The 24,918-nt window shown below is 44.0% G+C and overlaps 1 protein-coding gene across 1 annotated transcript in view; it reads left to right on the top strand.

Moving 5' to 3' along the window:
* bbs9 (Bardet-Biedl syndrome 9) overlaps positions 1–24,918 on the top strand; it is a gene marked incomplete at its 3' end in the record, with an annotated part of 105,524 nt that overhangs the window by 37,585 nt on the left and 43,021 nt on the right. Inside the window, 1 exon segment of the mRNA XM_080500589.1 lies at positions 21,977–22,081. Within this exon segment, the coding sequence (XP_080356715.1) occupies positions 21,977–22,081 (105 nt within the window).

Here is a 24,918-nt window from a genome sequence, read left to right as displayed (position 1 = left end):
TACACTACTCCATTACATGTTCTATAAGTACATTACACTACTCTATTACATGTTCTATAAGTACATTACACTACTCTATTACATTCACTACTCCATTACATGTTCTATAAGTAGATTACACTACTCTATTACATGTTCTATAAGTACATTACACTACTCTATTACATTCACTACTCCATTACATGTTCTATAAGTACATTACACTACTCTATTACATGTTCTATAAGTACATTACACTACTCTATTACATTCACTACTCTATTACATGTTCTATAAGTACATTACACTACTCTATTACATTCACTACTCTATTACATGTTCTATAAGTACATTACACTACTCTATTACATGTTCTATAAGTACATTACACTACTCTATTACATTCACTGCTCTATTACATGTTCTATAAGTACATTACACTACTCTATTACATTCACTACTCTATTACATGTTCTATAAGTACATTACACTACTCTATTACATTCACTACTCTATTACATGTTCTATAAGTACATTACACTACTCTATTACATGTTCTATAAGTACATTACACTACTCTATTACATTCACTGCTCTATTACATGTTCTATAAGTACATTACACTACTCTATTACATTCACTACTCTATTACATGTTCAATAAGTAGATTCCACTACTCTATTACATGTTCTATAAGTAGATTACACTTCTCTATTACATTCACTACTCTATTACATGTTCTATAAGTACATTACACTACTCTATTACATGTTCTATAAGTAGATTACACTACTCTATTACATGTTCTATAAGTAGATTACACTACTCTATTACATGTTCTATAAGTAGATTACACTACTCCATTACATGTTCTATAAGTACATTACACTACTCTATTACATGTTCTATAAGTAGATTACACTACTCCATTACATGTTCTATAAGTACATTACACTACTCTATTACATGTTCTATAAGTACATTACACTACTCTATTACATTCACTACTCCATTACATGTTCTATAAGTAGATTACACTACTCTATTACATGTTCTATAAGTACATTACACTACTCTATTACATTCACTACTCCATTACATGTTCTATAAGTACATTACACTACTCTATTACATGTTCTATAAGTACATTACACTACTCTATTACATTCACTACTCTATTACATGTTCTATAAGTACATTACACTACTCTATTACATTCACTACTCTATTACATGTTCTATAAGTACATTACACTACTCTATTACATGTTCTATAAGTACATTACACTACTCTATTACATTCACTGCTCTATTACATGTTCTATAAGTACATTACACTACTCTATTACATTCACTACTCTATTACATGTTCTATAAGTACATTACACTACTCTATTACATTCACTACTCTATTACATGTTCTATAAGTACATTACACTACTCTATTACATGTTCTATAAGTACATTACACTACTCTATTACATTCACTGCTCTATTACATGTTCTATAAGTACATTACACTACTCTATTACATTCACTACTCTATTACATGTTCAATAAGTAGATTCCACTACTCTATTACATGTTCTATAAGTAGATTACACTTCTCTATTACATTCACTACTCTATTACATGTTCTATAAGTACATTACACTACTCTATTACATGTTCTATAAGTAGATTACACTACTCTATTACATGTTCTATAAGTAGATTACACTACTCCATTACATGTTCTATAAGTACATTACACTACTCTATTACATGTTCTATAAGTAGATTACACTACTCCATTACATGTTCTATAAGTACATTACACTACTCTATTACATGTTCTATAAGTACATTACACTACTCTATTACATTCACTACTCCATTACATGTTCTATAAGTAGATTACACTACTCTATTACATGTTCTATAAGTACATTACACTACTCTATTACATTCACTACTCCATTACATGTTCTATAAGTACATTACACTACTCTATTACATGTTCTATAAGTACATTACACTACTCTATTACATTCACTACTCTATTACATGTTCTATAAGTACATTACACTACTCTATTACATTCACTACTCTATTACATGTTCTATAAGTACATTACACTACTCTATTACATTCACTACTCTATTACATGTTCAATAAGTAGATTCCACTACTCTATTACATGTTCTATAAGTACATTACACTACTCTATTACATTCACTACTCTATTACATGTTCTATAAGTACATTACACTACTCTATTACATTCACTACTCTATTACATGTTCTATAAGTACATTACACTACTCTATTACATGTTCTATAAGTACATTACACTACTCTATTACATTCACTACTCTATTACATGTTCTATAAGTACATTACACTACTCTATTACATTCACTACTCTATTACATGTTCTATAAGTACATTACACTACTCTATTACATGTTCTATAAGTACATTACACTACTCTATTACATTCACTGCTCTATTACATGTTCTATAAGTACATTACACTACTCTATTACATTCACTACTCTATTACATGTTCAATAAGTAGATTCCACTACTCTATTACATGTTCTATAAGTAGATTACACTTCTCTATTACATTCACTACTCTATTACATGTTCTATAAGTACATTACACTACTCTATTACATGTTCTATAAGTAGATTACACTACTCTATTACATGTTCTATAAGTAGATTACACTACTCCATTACATGTTCTATAAGTACATTACACTACTCTATTACATGTTCTATAAGTAGATTACACTACTCCATTACATGTTCTATAAGTACATTACACTACTCTATTACATGTTCTATAAGTACATTACACTACTCTATTACATTCACTACTCCATTACATGTTCTATAAGTAGATTACACTACTCTATTACATGTTCTATAAGTACATTACACTACTCTATTACATTCACTACTCCATTACATGTTCTATAAGTACATTACACTACTCTATTACATGTTCTATAAGTACATTACACTACTCTATTACATTCACTACTCTATTACATGTTCTATAAGTACATTACACTACTCTATTACATTCACTACTCTATTACATGTTCTATAAGTACATTACACTACTCTATTACATGTTCTATAAGTACATTACACTACTCTATTACATTCACTGCTCTATTACATGTTCTATAAGTACATTACACTACTCTATTACATTCACTACTCTATTACATGTTCAATAAGTAGATTCCACTACTCTATTACATGTTCTATAAGTAGATTACACTTCTCTATTACATTCACTACTCTATTACATGTTCTATAAGTACATTACACTACTCTATTACATTCACTACTCTATTACATGTTCTATAAGTACATTACACTACTCTATTACATTCACTACTCTATTACATGTTCTATAAGTACATTACACTACTCTATTACATGTTCTATAAGTACATTACACTACTCTATTACATTCACTGCTCTATTACATGTTCTATAAGTACATTACACTACTCTATTACATTCACTACTCTATTACATGTTCTATAAGTACATTACACTACTCTATTACATTCACTACTCTATTACATGTTCTATAAGTACATTACACTACTCTATTACATGTTCTATAAGTACATTACACTACTCTATTACATTCACTGCTCTATTACATGTTCTATAAGTACATTACACTACTCTATTACATTCACTACTCTATTACATGTTCAATAAGTAGATTCCACTACTCTATTACATGTTCTATAAGTAGATTACACTTCTCTATTACATTCACTACTCTATTACATGTTCTATAAGTACATTACACTACTCTATTACATGTTCTATAAGTAGATTACACTACTCTATTACATGTTCTATAAGTAGATTACACTACTCCATTACATGTTCTATAAGTACATTACACTACTCTATTACATGTTCTATAAGTAGATTACACTACTCCATTACATGTTCTATAAGTACATTACACTACTCTATTACATGTTCTATAAGTACATTACACTACTCTATTACATTCACTACTCCATTACATGTTCTATAAGTAGATTACACTACTCTATTACATGTTCTATAAGTACATTACACTACTCTATTACATTCACTACTCCATTACATGTTCTATAAGTACATTACACTACTCTATTACATGTTCTATAAGTACATTACACTACTCTATTACATTCACTACTCTATTACATGTTCTATAAGTACATTACACTACTCTATTACATTCACTACTCTATTACATGTTCTATAAGTACATTACACTACTCTATTACATGTTCTATAAGTACATTACACTACTCTATTACATTCACTGCTCTATTACATGTTCTATAAGTACATTACACTACTCTATTACATTCACTACTCTATTACATGTTCAATAAGTAGATTCCACTACTCTATTACATGTTCTATAAGTAGATTACACTTCTCTATTACATTCACTACTCTATTACATGTTCTATAAGTACATTACACTACTCTATTACATTCACTACTCTATTACATGTTCTATAAGTACATTACACTACTCTATTACATTCACTACTCTATTACATGTTCTATAAGTACATTACACTACTCTATTACATTCACTACTCTATTACATGTTCAATAAGTAGATTCCACTACTCTATTACATGTTCTATAAGTACATTACACTACTCTATTACATTCACTACTCTATTACATGTTCTATAAGTACATTACACTACTCTATTACATTCACTACTCTATTACATGTTCTATAAGTACATTACACTACTCTATTACATTCACTACTCTATTACATGTTCAATAAGTAGATTCCACTACTCTATTACATGTTCTATAAGTACATTACACTACTCTATTACATTCACTACTCTATTACATGTTCTATAAGTACATTACACTACTCTATTACATTCACTACTCTATTACATGTTCTATAAGTACATTACACTACTCTATTACATGTTCTATAAGTACATTACACTACTCTATTACATGTTCTATAAGTAGATTACACTACTCTATTACATGTTCTATAAGTACATTACACTACTCTATTACATTCACTACTCCATTACATGTTCTATAAGTACATTACACTACTCTATTACATGTTCTATAAGTACATTACACTACTCTATTACATTCACTACTCTATTACATGTTCTATAAGTACATTACACTACTCTATTACATTCACTACTCTATTACATGTTCTATAAGTACATTACACTACTCTATTACATGTTCTATAAGTACATTACACTACTCTATTACATTCACTGCTCTATTACATGTTCTATAAGTACATTACACTACTCTATTACATTCACTACTCTATTACATGTTCAATAAGTAGATTCCACTACTCTATTACATGTTCTATAAGTAGATTACACTTCTCTATTACATTCACTACTCTATTACATGTTCTATAAGTACATTACACTACTCTATTACATTCACTACTCTATTACATGTTCTATAAGTACATTACACTACTCTATTACATTCACTACTCTATTACATGTTCTATAAGTACATTACACTACTCTATTACATTCACTACTCTATTACATGTTCAATAAGTAGATTCCACTACTCTATTACATGTTCTATAAGTACATTACACTACTCTATTACATTCACTACTCTATTACATGTTCTATAAGTACATTACACTACTCTATTACATTCACTACTCTATTACATGTTCTATAAGTACATTACACTACTCTATTACATTCACTACTCTATTACATGTTCAATAAGTAGATTCCACTACTCTATTACATGTTCTATAAGTACATTACACTACTCTATTACATTCACTACTCTATTACATGTTCTATAAGTACATTACACTACTCTATTACATTCACTACTCTATTACATGTTCTATAAGTACATTACACTACTCTATTACATGTTCTATAAGTAGATTTCACTGCTTTAGTCCAGAGTTTTTCAACCACTGTGTTTCTGCGAGATACAGTCAGGTGAGTCGTGGGAAATTATACAATTTCACATTTTTTTCCAAAAAACAAACCTTTGCTCTCACAGCGACAGTGTGTTGCAGAGTAATCAAGTATAAATACTCTTCACCACTAGAGGGCAGCACAGAACTTTGCCGGTGAAATGTAAAGTGACAGACGTCAGTGTGGTTCATCTCCACCTCCTGCTACCATCTTGTATCAAAGTACTGTGTCAGTGACAGTGATGGAGAAGTTTCTGAAAACCAGGATCTCAGCTCTTCATCCATCAGGTCCAGGTTTCACACCGAGGGAGTCACTATTAAAAAAAGTCCTTGCTTTCTGGATTTACTGGATTCCTGGTGATAAAACTTTGATGAGAAAGACGTTGATGTCTTTGATGACAATGACTTTGATGTCTTTGATGAGAAAGACTTTATATTGTTAATAGAGGCTACAGAGTTTAACATTTTAACATTTTCAGGTGGAGGTGTGACTCCAGAGTTTTACAAAGAAAAAAATATGCCTTGGCTCAGAAAGGTATAAAAACACTGGTCTAACTGATCACCAGCAGCAGATTCTTTACGACATCAGATAATCGATGACCTTCCTACATTTGTAGTTATGTAATAATAATAAAAAACTAGGCCAGAAAAATCCCTGCTACATTTTTGAAGTAGACAATCTCCTCTATTTCAGGATATGTTCGTTGAGCCGATACGACCTTCGCCCTATGAGGAGCTACATTTTCCGTTTGGGCTTTTTTGGGGTGAAAATCTTACTTTGAAAGGCAAATAGCAGACTTCCTGTTGGATTTCGGTCCAAAGTTAGGGCGGGTGAGTTGTAGGTCATTTTAACATATTCGGGTGGAGGAGGTGGTGTGCCTCCAGAGTTTTTACAAACAAAAAAGTGTGTCTTGGCTCAGAAAGGTTGAAAAACACTGATTTAGACACACGGAGCCTCCGTTTTAATATATTTTAAGTTCTCATATCAGTACTCGGTCTGAGAAAATACACCATGTAAGAACTGGTATTCAGTAAAAAGAAATAAAATCAATCCGCCCTCCGTTTCTGCTCGATAGAATCAAAGCGTCTCGATCACAAGCAGTGAAAACAGGTTGAGGGTGTTTCTGTGTGAAACAGTTTCTTTATACAGCTGGTTTATTTACAGTCATTTATCATCTGAGGTAATCAATTACTTTTGTAGTTTCCACCCTCAGTCTGTTCCTGACACACACACACACACACACACACACACACACACACACACACACACACACACACACACTTCGGGTGTGTGTCTGCAGACGGTGAAGGAGGGGAGAGTGGAGGAGGAGTGGGAGCTGACGGAGTGTGTGTGTGTGCGTGTGTGTGTGTGTGTGTGTGTGTGTGTGTGTGTGTGTGTGTGTGTGTGTGTGTGTGTGTGTGTGTGTGTGTGTGTGTGTGTGTGTGTGTGTGTGTGTGTGTGTGTGTGTGTGTGTGTGTGTGTGTGTGTGTGTGTGTGTGTGTGTGTGTGTGTGTGTGGTGTGTGTGAGACCATTTATTTGGTCAGCTCTTATCAGTGTCTGTGTGTTTTGTTGTCCATCAGACGTCCAGCACTTTGAGTCACCCTGACACCACACACACACACACACACACACACACACACACACACACACACACACACACACACACACACACACACACACACACACACACACACACACACACACACACACACACACACACACACACACACACACACACACACACACACACACTCCTCCTCCTCCCTCCAAACACTGATAACGTCTGTTGGCTTGTTAAAAGTCTGTAGCTGTTGGCAAGTTTGTCTCCCTTTTATTTCTTCTTCTTCCTCTTCTTCTTCCTCTTCCTCTTCTTCCTCTTCTTCTTCTTCTTCCTCTTCCTCTTCCTCTTCTTCCTCTTCTTCTTCTTCTTCCTCTTCCTCTTCCTCTTCTTCTCTTCTTCTTCTTCTTCTCTTCCTCTTCCTCTTATTCCTCTTCTTCTTCTTCTTCTTCCTCTTCTTCTTCCTCCTCCTCTTCCTCCCCCCTCCTCCTCCTCCTCCTCTTCCTCTCCTCCTCCTCTCCTCCTCCTCCTCCTCTCCTCTTCCTCCTCTTCCTCCTCCTCCTCCTCCTCTTCCTCCCCCCTCCTCCTCCTCTTCCTCTCCTCCTCCTCTCCTCCTCCTCTTCCTCCTCCTCCTCCTCCTCCTCCTCCTCCTCCTCCTCCTCCTCCTCCTCCTCTTCCTCCTCCTCTTCCTCCTCCTCCTCCTCCTCCTCCTCCTCCCACACAGAGTGTAATATAAGCCAGTATGAGGAGGTGGTGTGTAGAAAGCGTTGCTCCAGGGGGGAATTGAACCTCTCACCCCCCTGGTGTCGGACCCTCTGGTTTGTCGGGTGTCTGAACACGTCGGACATCTGCAGCTTTTTAATTTAGTCTGGCGACTGGAAAGGTTTCCAGTACTTGTACTTGTACTTGTACTTGTACTTGTACTTGTACTTGTACTTGTGGCCCCACAATGCAGGAGGAGCTCCTGGACCCCGGGTTCAGAGGTTTTCCTCTCGCCGGTGGTTTCAGTGGACGATACCAGTCCAAGTTCCTCCACCTCTGCTGGTTCCACTTCTGCTGGTTCCACCTCTACTGGTTCCACCTTCTACTGGTTCCACCTCTGCTGGTTCCTCCTCTGCTGGTTCCACACCTCTGCTGGTTCCACTTCTGCTGGTTCCACCTCTGCTGGTTCCACACCTCTGCTGGTTCCACACCTCTGCTGGTTCCACTTCTGCTGGTTCCACCTCTACTGGTTCCACCTCTACTGGTTCCACCTCTGCTGGTTCCTCCTCTGCTGGTTCCACTTCTGCTGGTCCACCTCTACTGGTTCCACCTCTACTGGTTCCACCTCTGCTGGTTCCACCTCTGCTGGTTCCACCTCTGCTGCTTCCACCTCTACTGGTTCCACCTCTGCTGGTTCCACCTCTGCTGCTTCCACCTCTACTGGTTCCACCTCTACTGGTTCCACCTCTGCTGGTTCCACCTCTGCTGGTTCCACCTCTACTGGTTCCACCTCTGCTGCTTCCACCTCTACTGGTTCCACCTCTGCTGGTTCCACCTCTACTGGTTCCACCTCTACTGGTTCCACCTCTACTGGTTCCACCTCTGCTGGTTCCACCTCTGCTGGTTCCTCCTCTGCTGGTTCCACACCTCTGCTGGTTCCACTTCTGCTGGTTCCACCTCTACTGGTTCCACCTCTACTGGTTCCACCTCTGCTGGTTCCACCTCTGCTGGTTCCACCTCTGCTGCTTCCACCTCTGCTGCTTCCACCTCTGCTGGTTCCTCCACCTCTGCTGGTTCCTCCACCTCTGCTGGTTCCACCTCCGCTGGTTCCACACCTCTGCTGGTTCCACCTCCGCTGGTTCCACACCTCTGCTGGTTCCACCTCTGCTGGTTCCACCTCTGCTGGTTCCAGCTTCAGGAGGTCACTTTCGGCTGCACTTCCTGGTTTTCCCATTTCAAACAAAGCCGACCTGTGATCTCCAGAATGGTCAGGATGAGGGTGTGACTCTGTGACGATGAGCCTCAGTCTCCTGCAGGTGATGGCGACTCAGCGGGGGGTCGTGTTCTCAGACAGAAGCTGGATTAATACCAGAAGACTGTCCCTCTTTCAGTCTTCCAGCTTCAAGCTTCAAGCTCCGTCCGTCAGGGAGGAGCAGCCCGGGACCACAGTGGACTGTGGATTTATTATTTCAAGATGCGAGCGGCGGCGGCGGCCGTTGATTCCCAGTCCTGAATCAAACCGACCGGCGCTTTTCTTTCCCCCCCGTGATTCACGGCGCCGCAGACGTTCTGCACGTTTCCTGCAAATCCACGTCTCAGCCTGACTTTGTAATAAACCCAAGTTTTATACGCTTTATACGTTTCCTCTTCACCGTCCTCGATTGGCACATTCTGTTTTTTTATTATTTCTGCTTTCTGACGTTCTTTCAAAGACCGAAAACAGTTTTGATCCAAACTTTTTCATGTACTATTTCAGTGTTTTTCAACCTTTTTTGAGCCAAGACACACTTTTGTCTTTGGAAAAACCTGGAGGCACACCACCACCACCACCACCACCACCACCACCTCCACCTCCACCTCCACCACCACCACCCGGAAATGTAATCTATTTTTTTGGGACCTCGCGAACGGCAGGTCCCTTTTGTAATTCGTACACCGCCGACCAAATTTGGCAGACTCGTCAAAAGGGTGGCGATTTATATTGTCATATCAAAAAATCCAAAGTCCAAAAATGGCTCTCTAGCGCCACCTAGACACACTATATCGCCCACCACGGTCCGTAGGAATGTCGTAGAGAGACGCAACGAATAAGAAATTTGTTCGTCTCTAACTTTGGACCTAAATCCAACAGGAAGTCCGCTATTTGCCTTTCAAAGTAAGATTTTCGCCCAAAAAAAGCCGAAGCGGAAAATGTAACTCCTCATAGGGCGAAGGTCATATCGGCTCAACGAACATATCCTGAAATAGAGGAGATTGTCTACTTCAAAAATGTAGCAGGGATTTTTCTGACCTAGTTTTTTATTATTATTACATAACTACAAATGTAGGAAGGTCATCGATTATCTGATGTCGTAAAGAATCAGCTGCTGGTGATCAGTTAGTTCAGTGTTTTTATACCTTTCTGAGCCAAGGGACATTTTTGTCTTTGGTAAAACTCTGGAGTCACACCTCCACCTGAAAATGTTAAAAAGTTAAACTCTGTAGCCTCTATTAACAATATAAAGTCTTTCTCATCAAAGTTTTATCAACAGGAATCCAGTAAATCCAGAAAGCAAGGACTTTTTTTAATAGTGCCTCCCTCAGTGTGAAACCTGGACCTGATGGATGAAGAGCTGAGATCCTGGTTTTCAAAAACTTCTCCATCACTGTCACTGACACAGTACTTTGATACAAGATGGTAGCAGGAGGTGGAGATGAACCACACTGACGTCTGTCACTTTACATTTCACCGGCAAAGTTCTGTGCTGCCCTCTAGTGGTGAAGAGTATTTATACTTGATTACTCTGCAACACACTGTCGCTGTGAGAGCAAAGGTTAGTTTTTTGGAAAAAAATGTGAAATTGTATAATTTCCCACGACTCACCTGACTGTATCTCGCAGAAACACCAGTGGTTGAAAAACACTGGACTATTTTACTGAACATCTTGTACAGTTGCATTTTTCTTCTTCTTTTTTTTACCAATAGCCATATTTTACGATTCTTGCTTGAGCAGCACATTTGATTGCAGTCATTATTTTCAAACTCTGTAATGTTTGCATGCATGAAACCACAGTATATACAGAAGAAGATGTGTGTGGCGAGGCTGCGTGCCGGACATACCGGCTCCCTGCCACACTGTGCACGCTCTGCTTTAGATGCACGTTTATTGTGGAGTTTTTTTCCCCTCTGAACTCCTATAAAGGACGAACAAACAAGAATATTTCGAACCTGCTTTTCTCCTGCTCGTCCCACAAACGCCTCATATTCACCAACGGGCGTTCCCACGTTATCGGATTCTACCGACAGGAAAACACTTTTTTTCCTCGCTGCTTGTGATTAGTGAATTCTGCTTTTCCTTGTTTGTCATTTCTAATTTCCCACGTTGGGGGGAAACCCTGGTCTGGGGGGGAAAAAAACAACCTTCCCTGAGTTTCTGAACAATGAGACGAGTTCCAGCGGAGCCTCAAACTAAATGAGGAATAAATGCACTGACGGAGTTGCCAGAACGGTGTGGACAGACTTCTGTGTTTGTCTGCTCGCTGTGGTTCCTCTCGCCGTTTCTTCCCGCTGGCAGCAGGTCGGTGTTTCTACGTGTTTACACGTGAGATCAGAGGCGGTGAGTCACTGCGCCGTCACGTCCTCGCCGCTAAACAGACGCTCTGTTTACGGCGGGTGAGGCGGCGGTCAGGAGGGTCAGGTTCAGGAGCCGCCGAGGAGCGGCAGACGTTCGACTTCCACACTGCGGCCTGCTGGGACGCTGGCACATGCATGGTTGGACGCGTGGCCACGCCCACTTTTCACTGCGAGGTGACCCGTTAAAGTCCTCGTGAAATGAAGGTTCCACCTCCAAAACACTCTGGTGTCTCTTCTAGAACATTTTCCTGCTAACTGGCTGAAGGGTAAAATGTTAAAACTCGGCAATCTGCGAGAAAATAGTTGATAAACGGCGCTATTTCCTCTGCTGGGCGGAGCTTCTGACAATAACAGAGTGACATCACGAGTTGTGCACACGCCCAAGTTGTGTTTACATTATGGAGGATCAGAGTTTGGAACCACGAAGAGGCTGAATTGAACCAGATTTCATCATCGTGGTCATTTCAAACCCAGTGATTGATGAAGAAGACACAGAAGGTGGTTCTGCCATCGGTGACCCCGTCTGGAACATGTTTGAGGAAGCAGAAGACGCTTCGTCCTCCATTCGTCCTCGTCTCCTCGCCTCAGCAGCCGCCAGTTTTAACCTTTGAGGCTTTCGTCCTGGCTCCCCGCTAGCAGCTAGCGGCTAGAACGACCAGCTTCCTGGATCAAAGCTCTTTTCCCACTGCGGAATCACCGAAGATGAGTCCAGGTAATACTTGATCGTCTACTAGCCGCCCCAGCTAGCAGCTCCTGCTAGCCGCCCCAGCTAGCGGCTCCCGCCACCTGTGCTCCTTTCCTCCTCTCTCGGTCTCTTCCAGACTCAATCTTTCGTCAAGGCTCATAAAACGCCGACTATAACTTCAAAACACTGTAAAAACTTGGATTTTTAAGAGGGACGCAAGCCGATATAAACACAACAGATCGAGATCTGCACAACTCGTGACGTCACACATAGGCTCCGCCCACGAAGAAGAAGGATTCCCCCGATTTCCGCGGCTGGAGATTCAAAATTCAAATAACTTTGTTATGCGACAACCGCGCTGCAGTTTAAACAAGAGACCAATAAACCTGCAGACGACGGGCAGACGAGACAAACGCACTTCGAAAATGACATCGTGAAAAAAAAGTCCACCTCCCCATTCCTCGTGAAAGTTCGTGTTCGTCTTCTCACTTGGTCCAGCTCCCCCCCCACTCATTTTTTGGGGGGGGAGGCTTCAAATTTGCGCTAACTCGCTTGACTAGCTTGTTAGCTTCGCCACACTTAGCGTCGTCGTTTGCACGTGTGCGGTGACCTGAAGGTCAGAAGAACTCAGCCGTCATCCGACGCTGCGTTCGATCGTTCTCATAATCCGGAAAGTCAAATCAGTTTCATTCCACCAGCGTCTATTTTTTGTTTTTCTAATGTCATGCGATCTACTGTTACTACCTTTGCGATCGACTGGCAGATCGCGATCGGCGTATTGAAGCACCCCTGGTCTAGATGTATAGTAATAGAAGTCCCGGACCAGTAAAGTGTGGCTCAGCCCTGCAGCCCCCATCAACATCTGGTCCTTCCACATCTGGTACAGTCCGGTCAAACTCGGAGAGGACACTGATTGCTAGACTTGTCCTGAGTTCCAGTTGGTGGACGTTTGTCCTCGCCGTGATTCTGTCCAGAAGACGTCGTGCCGCTTTATGTACTGCAGGGGAAGTGGCTGCTGGGCAGTGACTGGAATCCTGACCTGGTGTAAACCGGCTCAGTCACACCCAGGAACATACAATAGGTTTAAAAAAAAACACAAAAAAAGAAAGACTTCCACTGCCAGGAAATGTTTAATTAATTTTAATGATTGGCTGTTAAGGCACAGAGAGCCAGTCTGGCTTTACACCTCTGGACTCCATGCCTTCGCTCGACTTTTTTTTTTTTTTTTTTTCTTAGAACTTCAAAAAGCTTGCCTGTTTCTGATAGCTATTAGTCCGGGGGGGGGGGGCTAAGAGTTTGTAGGTGTGATGTAGAAAGAGCACCAAATTATTTTTTTTTCGGCCACAAATGGAAAAATGATGAAATGTTATGATTCACACTGGAATTGAATAATTTCTACGTGTCGACGTATTGAAATATCAGCTCTTCAATCAGTCTGATTGGCGTGTGTGTGTGTGTGTGTGTGTGTGTGTGTGTGTGCGCGTGCGTGCGCGTGCGTGCGTGCGTGCGTGCGTGTGTGTGTGTATGTGTGCGCGCGCGCAAACATACATTTGAACCCATTGAACTGTGGGTTCATGAGGTTCTCCTCTGAACCTCTACATATATATATATATATATATATATATATGTATATATACATATATATGTGTATATATATACATATATATGTATATATACATATATATATATACACATATATATGTATATATATGCGTATATATATGTGTATATATGTGTGTGTATATATGTATATATACGTGTGTGTGTGTGTATGTATATATATATGTGTGTGTATATATGTATATATATATATATATATATACATGTGTGTGTGTGTGTGTGTGTGTGTGTGTGTGTGTGTGTGTATATATATATATATATATATACACACACACAGCGCATACATTTTTATTTAGCTTCGCTTTTCCTGTTTCCTCCTCTTCACCCCGAAGAACCACTGATGTGATTTCATGACTCATTTGAACCCTTAAAAAAAATAAAAAATAAATAAAGAATGCCAAAGGGGGGGGGGGGGGGGGGGGGGGTGGTGGGGAGGGGGGGTTGACTCATTGTGACCAAGTAATGCAGGTGTTTTTGGTCCAATGTGGCTGCAATTAAGAGAAACAGTGGACCAGTGGTGGGACTCGTCCTCCCTCTGTTCTCATCACTTTATCATTCCCTCCGTCTCACTCCATCATCGTCTCCGTCCGACATTACAGCATCTTTTATACACGCTGGCACAGATGGAAACATGTGTCTCTCTCTCTCTCTCTCTGTCCCTCCCTCCCTCTCTCTCTCTCTCCCCCCCCCCCCCCCCCCCCCCCCACCACACTTGTCCACAGTGTGAACGTCGCCTCCACTTTTCTTCCAAACCTCCGTACAGCTTTGTCACCAAGTCGTTTTACTAAGAACGACGCAGGACGGAGGGGCGGAGCCTGAGCGTTGGGAGGAAGGGGGGATGGAGGGGGAGGAGAGGGGGGGTGGAGGGGAGGAGGGGGGGTGGAGGGGAGGAGTGGAGTAGCGCCTCCTGACTTTTATTGTTATTTCAGTTTTTATTCGTCTCAGATGGCGACTCAATCCCCTGTTCACCACACACTGCCTCCTTTGTTCTGCCTCTCTCTCTCTCTCTCTCTCTCTCTCTCTCTCCCTCTCCACACTCCTTCTCTTCCTCTTTCCGTCGTTTCCTTTCCTGCTTCCTCTCCTTCGTTCCTCCTTTTCTCGTCCTCCCAGTAGCCTTACTCCTCCCGACTCCCCTCGTCTTTCTTTTCCTCCCTTCAGTTCCATATTTCCTCCGCTGCACTTCTTCCCCTCCATTTACTCTCCTGATGGGTTTAATGGTGTTTAGTGTGCTGCCCTTCCCCCGGGGGGCGCCAGAGAGCCGGACGGCCATTTTGAATTAAATACATTATTGTAAAGCCCCATAGATCCCAGCAGCCATTAACACTGACTTGTTGTTACAGGAGAAACATGCAGGAGCAGGGCCATAGACCTATAGAACTAGAAGCTACTGACGCTAGCAGCAGGAGGAGCAGGGCCATAGACATATAGAACTAGAAGCTACTGACGCTAGCAGCAGGAGGAGCAGGGCCATAGACCTATAGAACTAGAAGCTACTGATGCTAGCAGCAGGAGGAGCAGGGCCATAGACCTATAGAACTAGACGCTATGACGCTAGCAGCAGGAGGAGCAGGACAATAGACCTATAGAACTAGAAGCTACTGATGCTAGCAGCAGGAGGAGCAGGGCCATAGACCTATAGAACTAGAAGCTACTGATGCTAGCAGCAGGAGGAGCAGGACAATAGACCTATAGAACTAGAAGCTACTGACACTAAAGCTACTGACGCTAGCAGCAGGAGGAGCGGGGCCATAGACCTATAGAAGTAGAAGCTACTGATGCTAGCAGCAGGAGGAGCAGGACAATAGACCTATAGAACTAGAAGCTACTGATGCTAGCAGCAGGAGGAGCAGGGCCATAGACCTATAGAACTAGAAGCTACTGACTACTGGCTAGCAGGGCCATAGACCTATAGAACTAGAAGCTACTGACTACTGGCTAGCAGGGCCATAGACCTATAGAAGTAGAAGCTACTGACGCTAGCAGCAGGAGGAGCAGGGCCATAGACCTATAGAACTAGAAGCTAGTATTTATTGTTCAGTCAGTTTATCTTGTATTCCTACAAGTTCAATATTCATCTCCCCAACTCAGTTTCTCACTTTGATATCTTGTCATAAAGATGAGTGACGAGGGAGAGTTCAGACCCGACACGGTGATCTGACCCCGCCGTACCCTGCACAGGTCAAAGGTCAACGTTCAGCCACTGGGCGTTTCCAGGTTGGAATAAGGGAATCAACCAGAGTCTATCCTCCCTATTTGTCTTTTCCTTTTCTCCATATTATTTGCCCACGGCGGGTAAAAGGACGGACACACACACATGCCTGCCGTCCTTCTCCCTGTGTGGTAGCGACCCCCGTCTCCACCCCTCTTGACCTCTGACCTCCCTTTCTAAAAGCCCTAGTCCCTTTAACCTGAGCTGTCAAGCTGCGCAACCTGAGCCCTGACTGTTTATAGCGTATGGCGTCCTGGACGTCCTCCGTGTAGAGACGTCCTCCGTGTAGAGACGTCCTCCGTGTGTAGAGACGTCCTCCGTGTAGATACGTCCTCCGTGTGTAGAGACGTCCTCCGTGTAGATACGTCCTCCGTGTGTAGAGACGTCCTCCGTGTAGATACGTCCTCCGTGTAGAGACGTCCTGCGTGTAGAGACGTCCTCCGTGTAAAGATGTCCTCCGTGTAGAGACGTCCTCCGTGTAAAGACGTCCTACGTGTAGAGACGTCCTCCGTGTAAATACGTCCTCCCTGTAGAGACGTCCTGCGTGTAAAGACGTCCTCCCTGTAAAGACGTCCTCTGTGTAGAGACGTCCTCGGTGTAAAGACGTCCTCCGTGTCTCAGACGTCGTGTCCACACGAGGAAAAGGAGGATGAGATTTAAAGTCCCAGTGAAATGTAAAACACTACTTTGCAAAAGACGATAGTTGGGGTTCTACTTCTAAGGTTCCTCCGACTCTGCCCCTCCACTGTTGTCACATAACAAAGTTATTTGAATTTTGAATCTCCAGCCGAGGAAGTCGAGGCAATCCTTCTCCTTCGTGGGCCATTGTGGGCGGAGCCTATGTGTGACATCACGAGTTGTGCAGATCTCGATCTGTTGTGTTTATATCGGCTTGTTTCCTCTTAAATATCCAAGTTTTTACAGTGTTTTGAAGTTATAGTCGGCGTTTTATGAGCCTTGATGAAAGATTGAGCTTGGAAGAGACCAGAGAGGAGGAAAGGAGCACAGGTGGCGGGAGCCGCTAGCTGGGGCGGCTAGCGGCTAACGGGAGCTGCTAGCTGGGGCGGCTAGTAGACGATCAAGTAATACCTGGACTCATCTTCGGTGATTCCGCAGTGGGAAAAGCGCTTTGATCCAGGAAGCCGGTCGTTCTGCCAAAAGGTGAAAACTGGCGTCTGCTGAGGCGAGGAGACGAGGACGAATGGAGGACGAAGCGTCTTCTGCTTCCTCAAACATGTTCCAGACGGGGTCACCGATGGCAGAACCACCTTCTGTGTCTTCTTCATCAATCACTGGGTTTGAAATGACCATGATGATGAAATCTGGTTCAATTCAGCCTCTTCGTGGTCAAAACTCTGATCCTCCATAATGTAAACACAACTTGGGCGTGTGCACAACTCGTGATGTCACTCTGTTATTGTCAGAAGCTCCGCCCAGCAGAGGAAATGGCGCCGTTTATCGGCTATTTTCTCGCAGATTGCCGTGTTTTAACGTTTTACCTTCAGCCAGTTAGCAGGAAAATGTTCTAGAAGAGACACCAGAGAGTTTTGGAGGTGGAACCTTCATTTCACTCAGACTCTAAAGGGTTGATAAGACTGTTTTCACTGATCTCCGACTCAGGAGAGTGAAAATAAAACAAATCGTCACGCAGAACGTTCCGGCTCCACGTGCATTTTGCAGGTACTAAAGGCTCGTGAACTTGGCCGGCGGAGGAAGTTAGCAAACACGTCGGACAAGTTGCAGGAAACGAGCTCGACTCCGGCCGATAGAAGTGTGACGGTAGAATCACGACGACGTGATTCCCCGAACCTCGCGTCTCGGCTCTGACGTCTTTTTCCACTCGGAGTTCGTTCTCCAGTTACCGCCCGGGTTCCTCCGGAGCCCGTCCCCCGCAGAACCTGGTGGAACAAAGATCGTACACACACACACACACACACACACACACACACACACACACCTCATAATGCTTTTAGCCGCTGCACTCGTGACGTTTGTGTAATTAATCCGTCTCCCAGCGTTAAGCTACACGTTATTTCAAGCCTCTGAACGAGGACCCATCTATCAGAGGAGATCCTCCCTCTTATGTCCTGCTGGACTGGATGAGGGGATGGAGGGAGGGAGGGGGGGGATGGAGGGAGGGGTGGATGGATGGAGGGACGGCAGGAAACGTGCAGAAGCAATGAAAAAGTGGCGAAATGAAAGCAGTCATTTAGGGTGAAAGAGGAGAGTCTGGAGAGAGCAGGGGAAATAAAGGTGGAGGAGCGGTGGGGGGAGGGGGAGGAGGGGGAGGGGGAGGGGCTCCAGCCCCCTTTGTGAAACGTGTTTTCGTTGGCGGCGTTGGCGGCGGCGGCGGCGCTTAATGCTTCAGCGTGGCCGAGAACACTGAGGCCAGTCTGAAGCCCGGGGGTCGTCGTCACGCCGCCTGACGGGGGGCGACCTGGGCGGCGACGCCCCCCCCGGCGACGCCCCCCCGGCCCGTCCAGATGTGCCCCGGATGTGTGAGGACAAGCCCGGGAGAAGGAGAGGGAGGAGAGGGAGGAGAGGGATTACTGTGTGTCGTCTCTGCTCTTGTTTGTTGCTTCTTAATGGGCCTGGGAACACTTAAGGCACTTAGACCCGTCGGGCCGGCGTGACCCCCGGGGTCCCGGGTTAAAAGCCCTCTGATGACAGACGCCGTGGAGGGAGAGGGAGGGAGGGAGGGAGGGAGAGAGAGAGAGGGAGGAAAGTGTAAAGAAAGCAAGAAGGAGAGGACTGGTGAGAAGATGGGTGGAGGATGCAGGTGGAGCAGGAAGAAAAAAAAAACAAGAACCTTTGGGTTCAGATGTAACGAGATCCTGAGTCCAGGAGTTTATTAGTGTGTGGTGGAATTTATTTTGGCTTTAATGTATTTAATGTATTTAATGTATTTAATGTATTTGTGTGGGGAAAAAAGTGTATTTTTCTACTGTTGTTTTTTTTAATATATAGAAATATTCACATTATTCATTTACATAGAAACTTGTTTAATAGTCTCGTCTTATGACGCGTCCATTGCTACACACACACACACACACACACACACACACACACACACACACACACACACACACACACACACACACACACACACACACACACACACACACTTGGGATTCAGTCACCTGTAACGGAGCGAGCTCAGGAACATAACGGCCCATTACACCCCTCTGTGTGTGTGTGTGTGTGTGTGTGTGTGTGTGTGTGTGTGTGTGTATGTGTGTGTGTGTGTGTGTGTGTGTGTGTGTGTGTGTGTGTGTGTGTGTGTGTGTGTGTGTGTGTGTGTGTGTGTGTGTGTGTGTGTGTGTGTGTGACTGCATAGAGCCATTAGCTGTAATATATCCTTTCCTCTCTGTCTGTATTTGATCCCTGCTTTTTCTCTCCAGCTTGTTTCCTCTCTCTCGCTCTCTCTCTCTCTCTCTCTCTCTCTCTCTCGCTCTCTCTCTCGCTCTCGCTCTCGCTCTCTCGCTCTCTCTCTCTCTCTCTCTCTCTCTCTCTCTCTCTCTCTCTCTCTCTCTCTCTCGCTCTCTCGCTCTCTCGCTCTCTCGCTCTCGCTCTCGCTCGCTCGCTCTCTCTCTCACACAGCAGTTCCAGTTGTGCCTCAGGTTGTTAATAATCCCGTTTCCTCGCTCCACATGAGCGTTGGCGTGTTCCAGGTGGAGGAGTGGAGGAGTGGAGAGGTGGAGGGGTGGAGAGGTGGATGGGTGGAGGAGTGGCGTCTGGTGGGCCGTGCGGCGTCCTGTTGGCCTCAGAAACATGCTGACTCTTGACGTTCTCGCGTGTTTCCTTCCTCGTTCATCATCAGAGTTTCTCATAATGAGAAACTCAGAGTTCCATCAGCGCCTCAGTAACGGATTAATTAAAAGGGAAACTCCTGTTATGTAATCTGACGCTTCACCACTGGAACGACAGTGACACGAGTCGCTGTCAGACAAAAACCTTGTTTTGACTTTTAAATGCTGATGTCGGCATTAAAAAAAAAACTTGAGCGCATAAAGTGTCATAATTATATTTATATGATCATTTGATCTTCTAAAGAATAATTTTTTGCCCAGAAGCTTTTTTTTTTTTTGAAAACCTTTCATGAACATGAGTTCCTGATCTGCTTATTTCTGTGTATTGAAGCACATTGGAGCCGTTTCGCCCTCCAGGGAGCGTCAGACTGTCCTACCAGGGGTATGGAACTACTGCTGTACAGTACAGTACGGTACGGTACTGTACAGTATGGTACAGTACATTGCAGTACAGTACGGTGCAGTGCAGTACAGTACGGTACTGTACAGTATGGTACAGTACATTGCAGTGCAGTACTGTACAGTGCAGTACTGTACCGTACCGTACTGTACTGCACTGCACTGTACCGCACTGTACAGTACTGCACTGCAATGTACTGTACCGTACTGTACTGTACCGTACTGTACTGTACTGTACCATACTGTAGGTATGCACAGTCCAGTGCAGTACAGTACAGTACAGTACGGTATGGTACGCTATGGTCCAGTCCAGTGCAGTCCAGTACAGTACAGTACAGTACGGCACGGCACGGCACGGCACAGTACGGTGCGGCACGGTACAGTACAGTACAGTATAGTATAGTATAGTACAGTACGGTAAAGTACAGTGCAGTACGGTACAGTGCAGTGCAGTACGGTACAGTACAGTGCGGTGCAGTACGGTACAGTACAGTACAGTACAGTACAGTACAGTACAGTACAGTATAGTATAGTACAGTACAGTACGGTATAGTACAGTACGGTATAGTACAGTACGGTATAGTACGGTACAGTACAGTATGGTACAGTGCAGTGCGGTACAGTGCAGTACAGTACAGTATAGTACAGTATAGTATAGTATTGTACAGTACGGTAAAGTACAGTGTGGTATGGTACAGTGCAGTACGGTGCAGTGCGGTACAGTACGGTGCAGTACGGTACGGTACAGTGCAGTACAGTGTATTACAGTGCAGTAATGTACAGTACAGTAAAACACAGTAGAGTACAGTACAGTACTGTACTGTACTGCTGTACATTTCAGGTTTTTGCTGGTCCTGGAGGGGTTGCTGTACTTTGAACATTTCACCCTGGTTGTAATGGAATTAAAATAAATAACAACAATACTAATAATTATTACCAGACAAGTTGCAGATCAGCAGAGTGGGGAAATTCTAAAACCCCGGCTCGTGACGTGTTGTTTTCATCTTTTTACTTCTTTCTGCCTCCCTTTGATTCAAAATATTTGTTTGAAATGTCTATATTTTTGCTTGTTTTTAGTTTTTAATGAATGAAATGAGAGAAGTCCCACACTGAAAGAAGTTAAGATATTTCAATATTACGGCTTCATATATTTCTTTTGTCTTTGTAAAGTTTTCTTGAATTTCCTTGTAAAGCTCTGAATTGCTGTTTGAATGGTGCTCTATGAATGAATACCCTTGCCTTGCCTTACCTTGCCTATCAATGTGTGACACCCCGTCTGCCAGGCAGGAAGAAGGTTATGACAGTTTTTACTGCTCATGTATGAACTTTTATTAAAATACCTCGACGTCCTCCTTCTCCTGTCGATACTGTTGTTGACACCGAGTCGTCTTGTGTTCCAGGCGTCGGCTCGTCCGCCGTCGTGGAGTTTTCAGCGTTCCTCAACGGCCACTACCCTCCCGCCGACCTGGGCGGAGACGTCACCGTGTCCTACAGCTCGCCAACAGGTACGTCACCGTGTCCTACAGCTCGCCAACAGGTACATCGTCCTGTCGTATCGTGCCTTGCTGGTAGCGAGCAAAAAAAACTATAACTAAGAAATGGTTATCCTTGGACATCGTCTCTCCAACGCCGTCCTTTTTCCTCCTGCAGAGGAAAGTTGAGACCAAAATCCTCGTCGCCATTAGAAATATATGGAATTGCTGCTGATACCTGCAGTGGCTCCGCCAGCATGGAGACTGAAGGTGGAGTTGGTGGGTGGAGCTCCGCGGGATGGTGTTAATCTCCCCGTGACGTCTCGTCACCTTAATGCTTCCCTGGCTGGAGAGGAATCTATCGCTTTCACTATCGCTCTCTCTCTCTCTCTCTCTCCCCCTCTCTCTCTCCACTCTCTCTCTCTCTCCCCCCCTCTCTCTCTCTCTCTCTCTCTCTGTCTCTCTCTCCCTCTCTCCCCCCTCTCTCTCTCTCTCTCTCTCTCTCTCTCCACTCTCTCTCTCCACTCTCTCCCTCTCCACTCCCTCTCTCCCCCCTCTCTCTCTCTCTCTCTCTCCCTCTCTCTCCCTCTCTCTCTCTCCCCCTCCCCCCCCCCCCCCCCTCTCTCAGCCAAAGGTGACGATTCCGTCCTCCGTCCCACCTCCAGGCTCCTCCAGGCTCCTCCAGGCTCCTCCAGGCCCTTTAAGCCCCACAAAGGCTTTGACATCAAAGGCGACCGTTGACTTCTTAAGCCCTTCAAAGGAGGACGGACGGTGTTGGGAGTCGTCAGGACCCAGAAAGAATTTCATTAGTGCCCCTGTGTGGTTCCCCTGGACCTCCAGACTGGGCTTCACTCAGACCAGGCCTCTGCAGAACACGGCTAGCGCCGCTACACTCCGGGTGTTTTCACCCGTCGGAGATAAGTTGCGACTGTTCAGAGACTTTCCATTGAGGCGTCCAGCCGTGATTCAGCGGTTACTAAGCCAGTCGGTGTGGAAGCCCAGGAAGCTGCTGGCAGGCCGGCTTGTTTTCCTCCTGTTCTTCATCCCGCCAGAGGGAACCAGCGTCCCCACATGGTTCTGTCTCCAGGACACCCAGGACACTGTTTTCTCTCGGGCCCGTCCTCTTTGTGACGAGCAGCTCTGGAACCCAGACGGAACCTCCGGTCCTGTTGTTCGCCCTCTTTGTCAGCGTTCACTGCGTAACAACGGCTGAGGAACACATCTGGAGGAACGTGAGGCAGCAAGCCACGGAATGACGGACTCTTGTTGCTTCACTCTGGCAGCTTTATTGGATTCAACACTTTATGTTCCTTACGGGTGTTCACATGGTGACATTTACCTGGAGTCCGCGGACCATGGAGGTTCTTCTTCAGTACCTGCATCGGGTCACCTGAACCAGATGTTTCTGGTTCTGTCGTCCACACCAGGAACCTGGTTCCCCTAAACCAGGAACCTGGTTCCTCTGAACCAGATGTTTCTGGTTCTGTCGTCCACACCAAGAACCTGGTTCCCCTAAACCAGGAACCCGGTTCCCCTGAACCTGGAACCTGGTTCACCTGAACCAGATGTTTCTGGCCTGTCGTCCACACCAGGAACCTGGTTCCCCTGAACCAGGAACCTGGTTCCCCTGAACCTGGAACCTGGTTCACCTGAACCAGGTGTTTCTGGCCTGTCGTCCACACCAGGAACCTGGTTCACCTAAAACAGGAACCTGGTTCCTCTGAACCAGATGTTTCTGGCCTGTCGTCCACACCAAGAACCTGGTTCCCCTAAACCAGGAACCCGGTTCCCCTGAACCTGGAACCTGGTTCACCTGAACCAGATATTTCTGGCCTGTCGTCCACACCAGGAACTTGGTTCACCTAAACCAGGGACCCGGTTCCCCTGAACCTGGAACCTGGTTCAGCTGAACCAGGTGTTTCTGGCCTGTCGGTCCACACCAGGAACCTGGTTCCCCTAAAACAGGAACCTGGTTCACCTGAACCAGATGTTTCTGGCCTGTCGTCCACACCAAGAACCTGGTTCACCTGAACCAGGAACCTGATTGACCTGAACCAGATGTTTCTGGCCTGTCGTCCACACCAGGAACCTGGTTCCCCTAAAACAGGAACCTGGTTCACCTGAACCAGATGTTTCTGGTCTGTCATCCACACGAGGCGGTTTTATATCGTGAAAACAGATTTTATTTATTTTTTTAACTCTGGTCCCAGAGTGGGGAAATTGTAAAACCCCGGCTCGTGCTGTGTTGTTTTCATCTTTCATTCATTTACTCCGACTCGGCCATGTTTTTTTTAAAAACACCAATCAGTTCAGTGAATTTCAGGAGCCGATGCTTGTTGGCCAAGAGAAAAACAAAACAAAACAGAATAAATAGTAAAACAACAAAAGCGGCTCCAACAATTCAGCAGACTAACGGCTTGAGGGCTGAACGACTTTAAATAAAGTCAGAAGGAAGGAAGTGTTTCTGTTGGGAGCTTATTAACCCCCCCCCACGGGGGGCTCAAGTCTCCTGACTCCATGTATCTTGGCACAGAGCTTCACAACAATGTTGAAATGCTCAGAAAGAACCCAAAAGAAGGACGTAGAGAACATCTGGACGAAGTTCCCTGCTTGACTCCGCCGTGGTCTGATTCTGACGTTCACACACCGTTCTGAATTCTACTTTCTAGTTTAATTTAGCTCAGAGTGTGTCGTTTGAAAGGAGTCCTGGGAAAACGAGTGCTGGCCGCGGTGTGAAGGCTTGTTGGAGACGAGGGCCGCGGGACTGGAATTGACCCACGAATGTAAACAGTGTCGAAAAGTCCCACACTTGAAACTTCATAATTTCTCTGTTTGCCGTTCAGCTGCTGGAACCACACACTTCTGTTTGG

Source organism: Blennius ocellaris, assembly GCF_963422515.1.
Source record: "Blennius ocellaris genome assembly, chromosome: 8".
NCBI lineage: Eukaryota > Metazoa > Chordata > Actinopteri > Blenniiformes > Blenniidae > Blennius > Blennius ocellaris.
The sequence above is the reverse complement of the archived record's forward strand: the minus strand, read 5'-3'. Positions and strand labels throughout refer to the sequence as shown.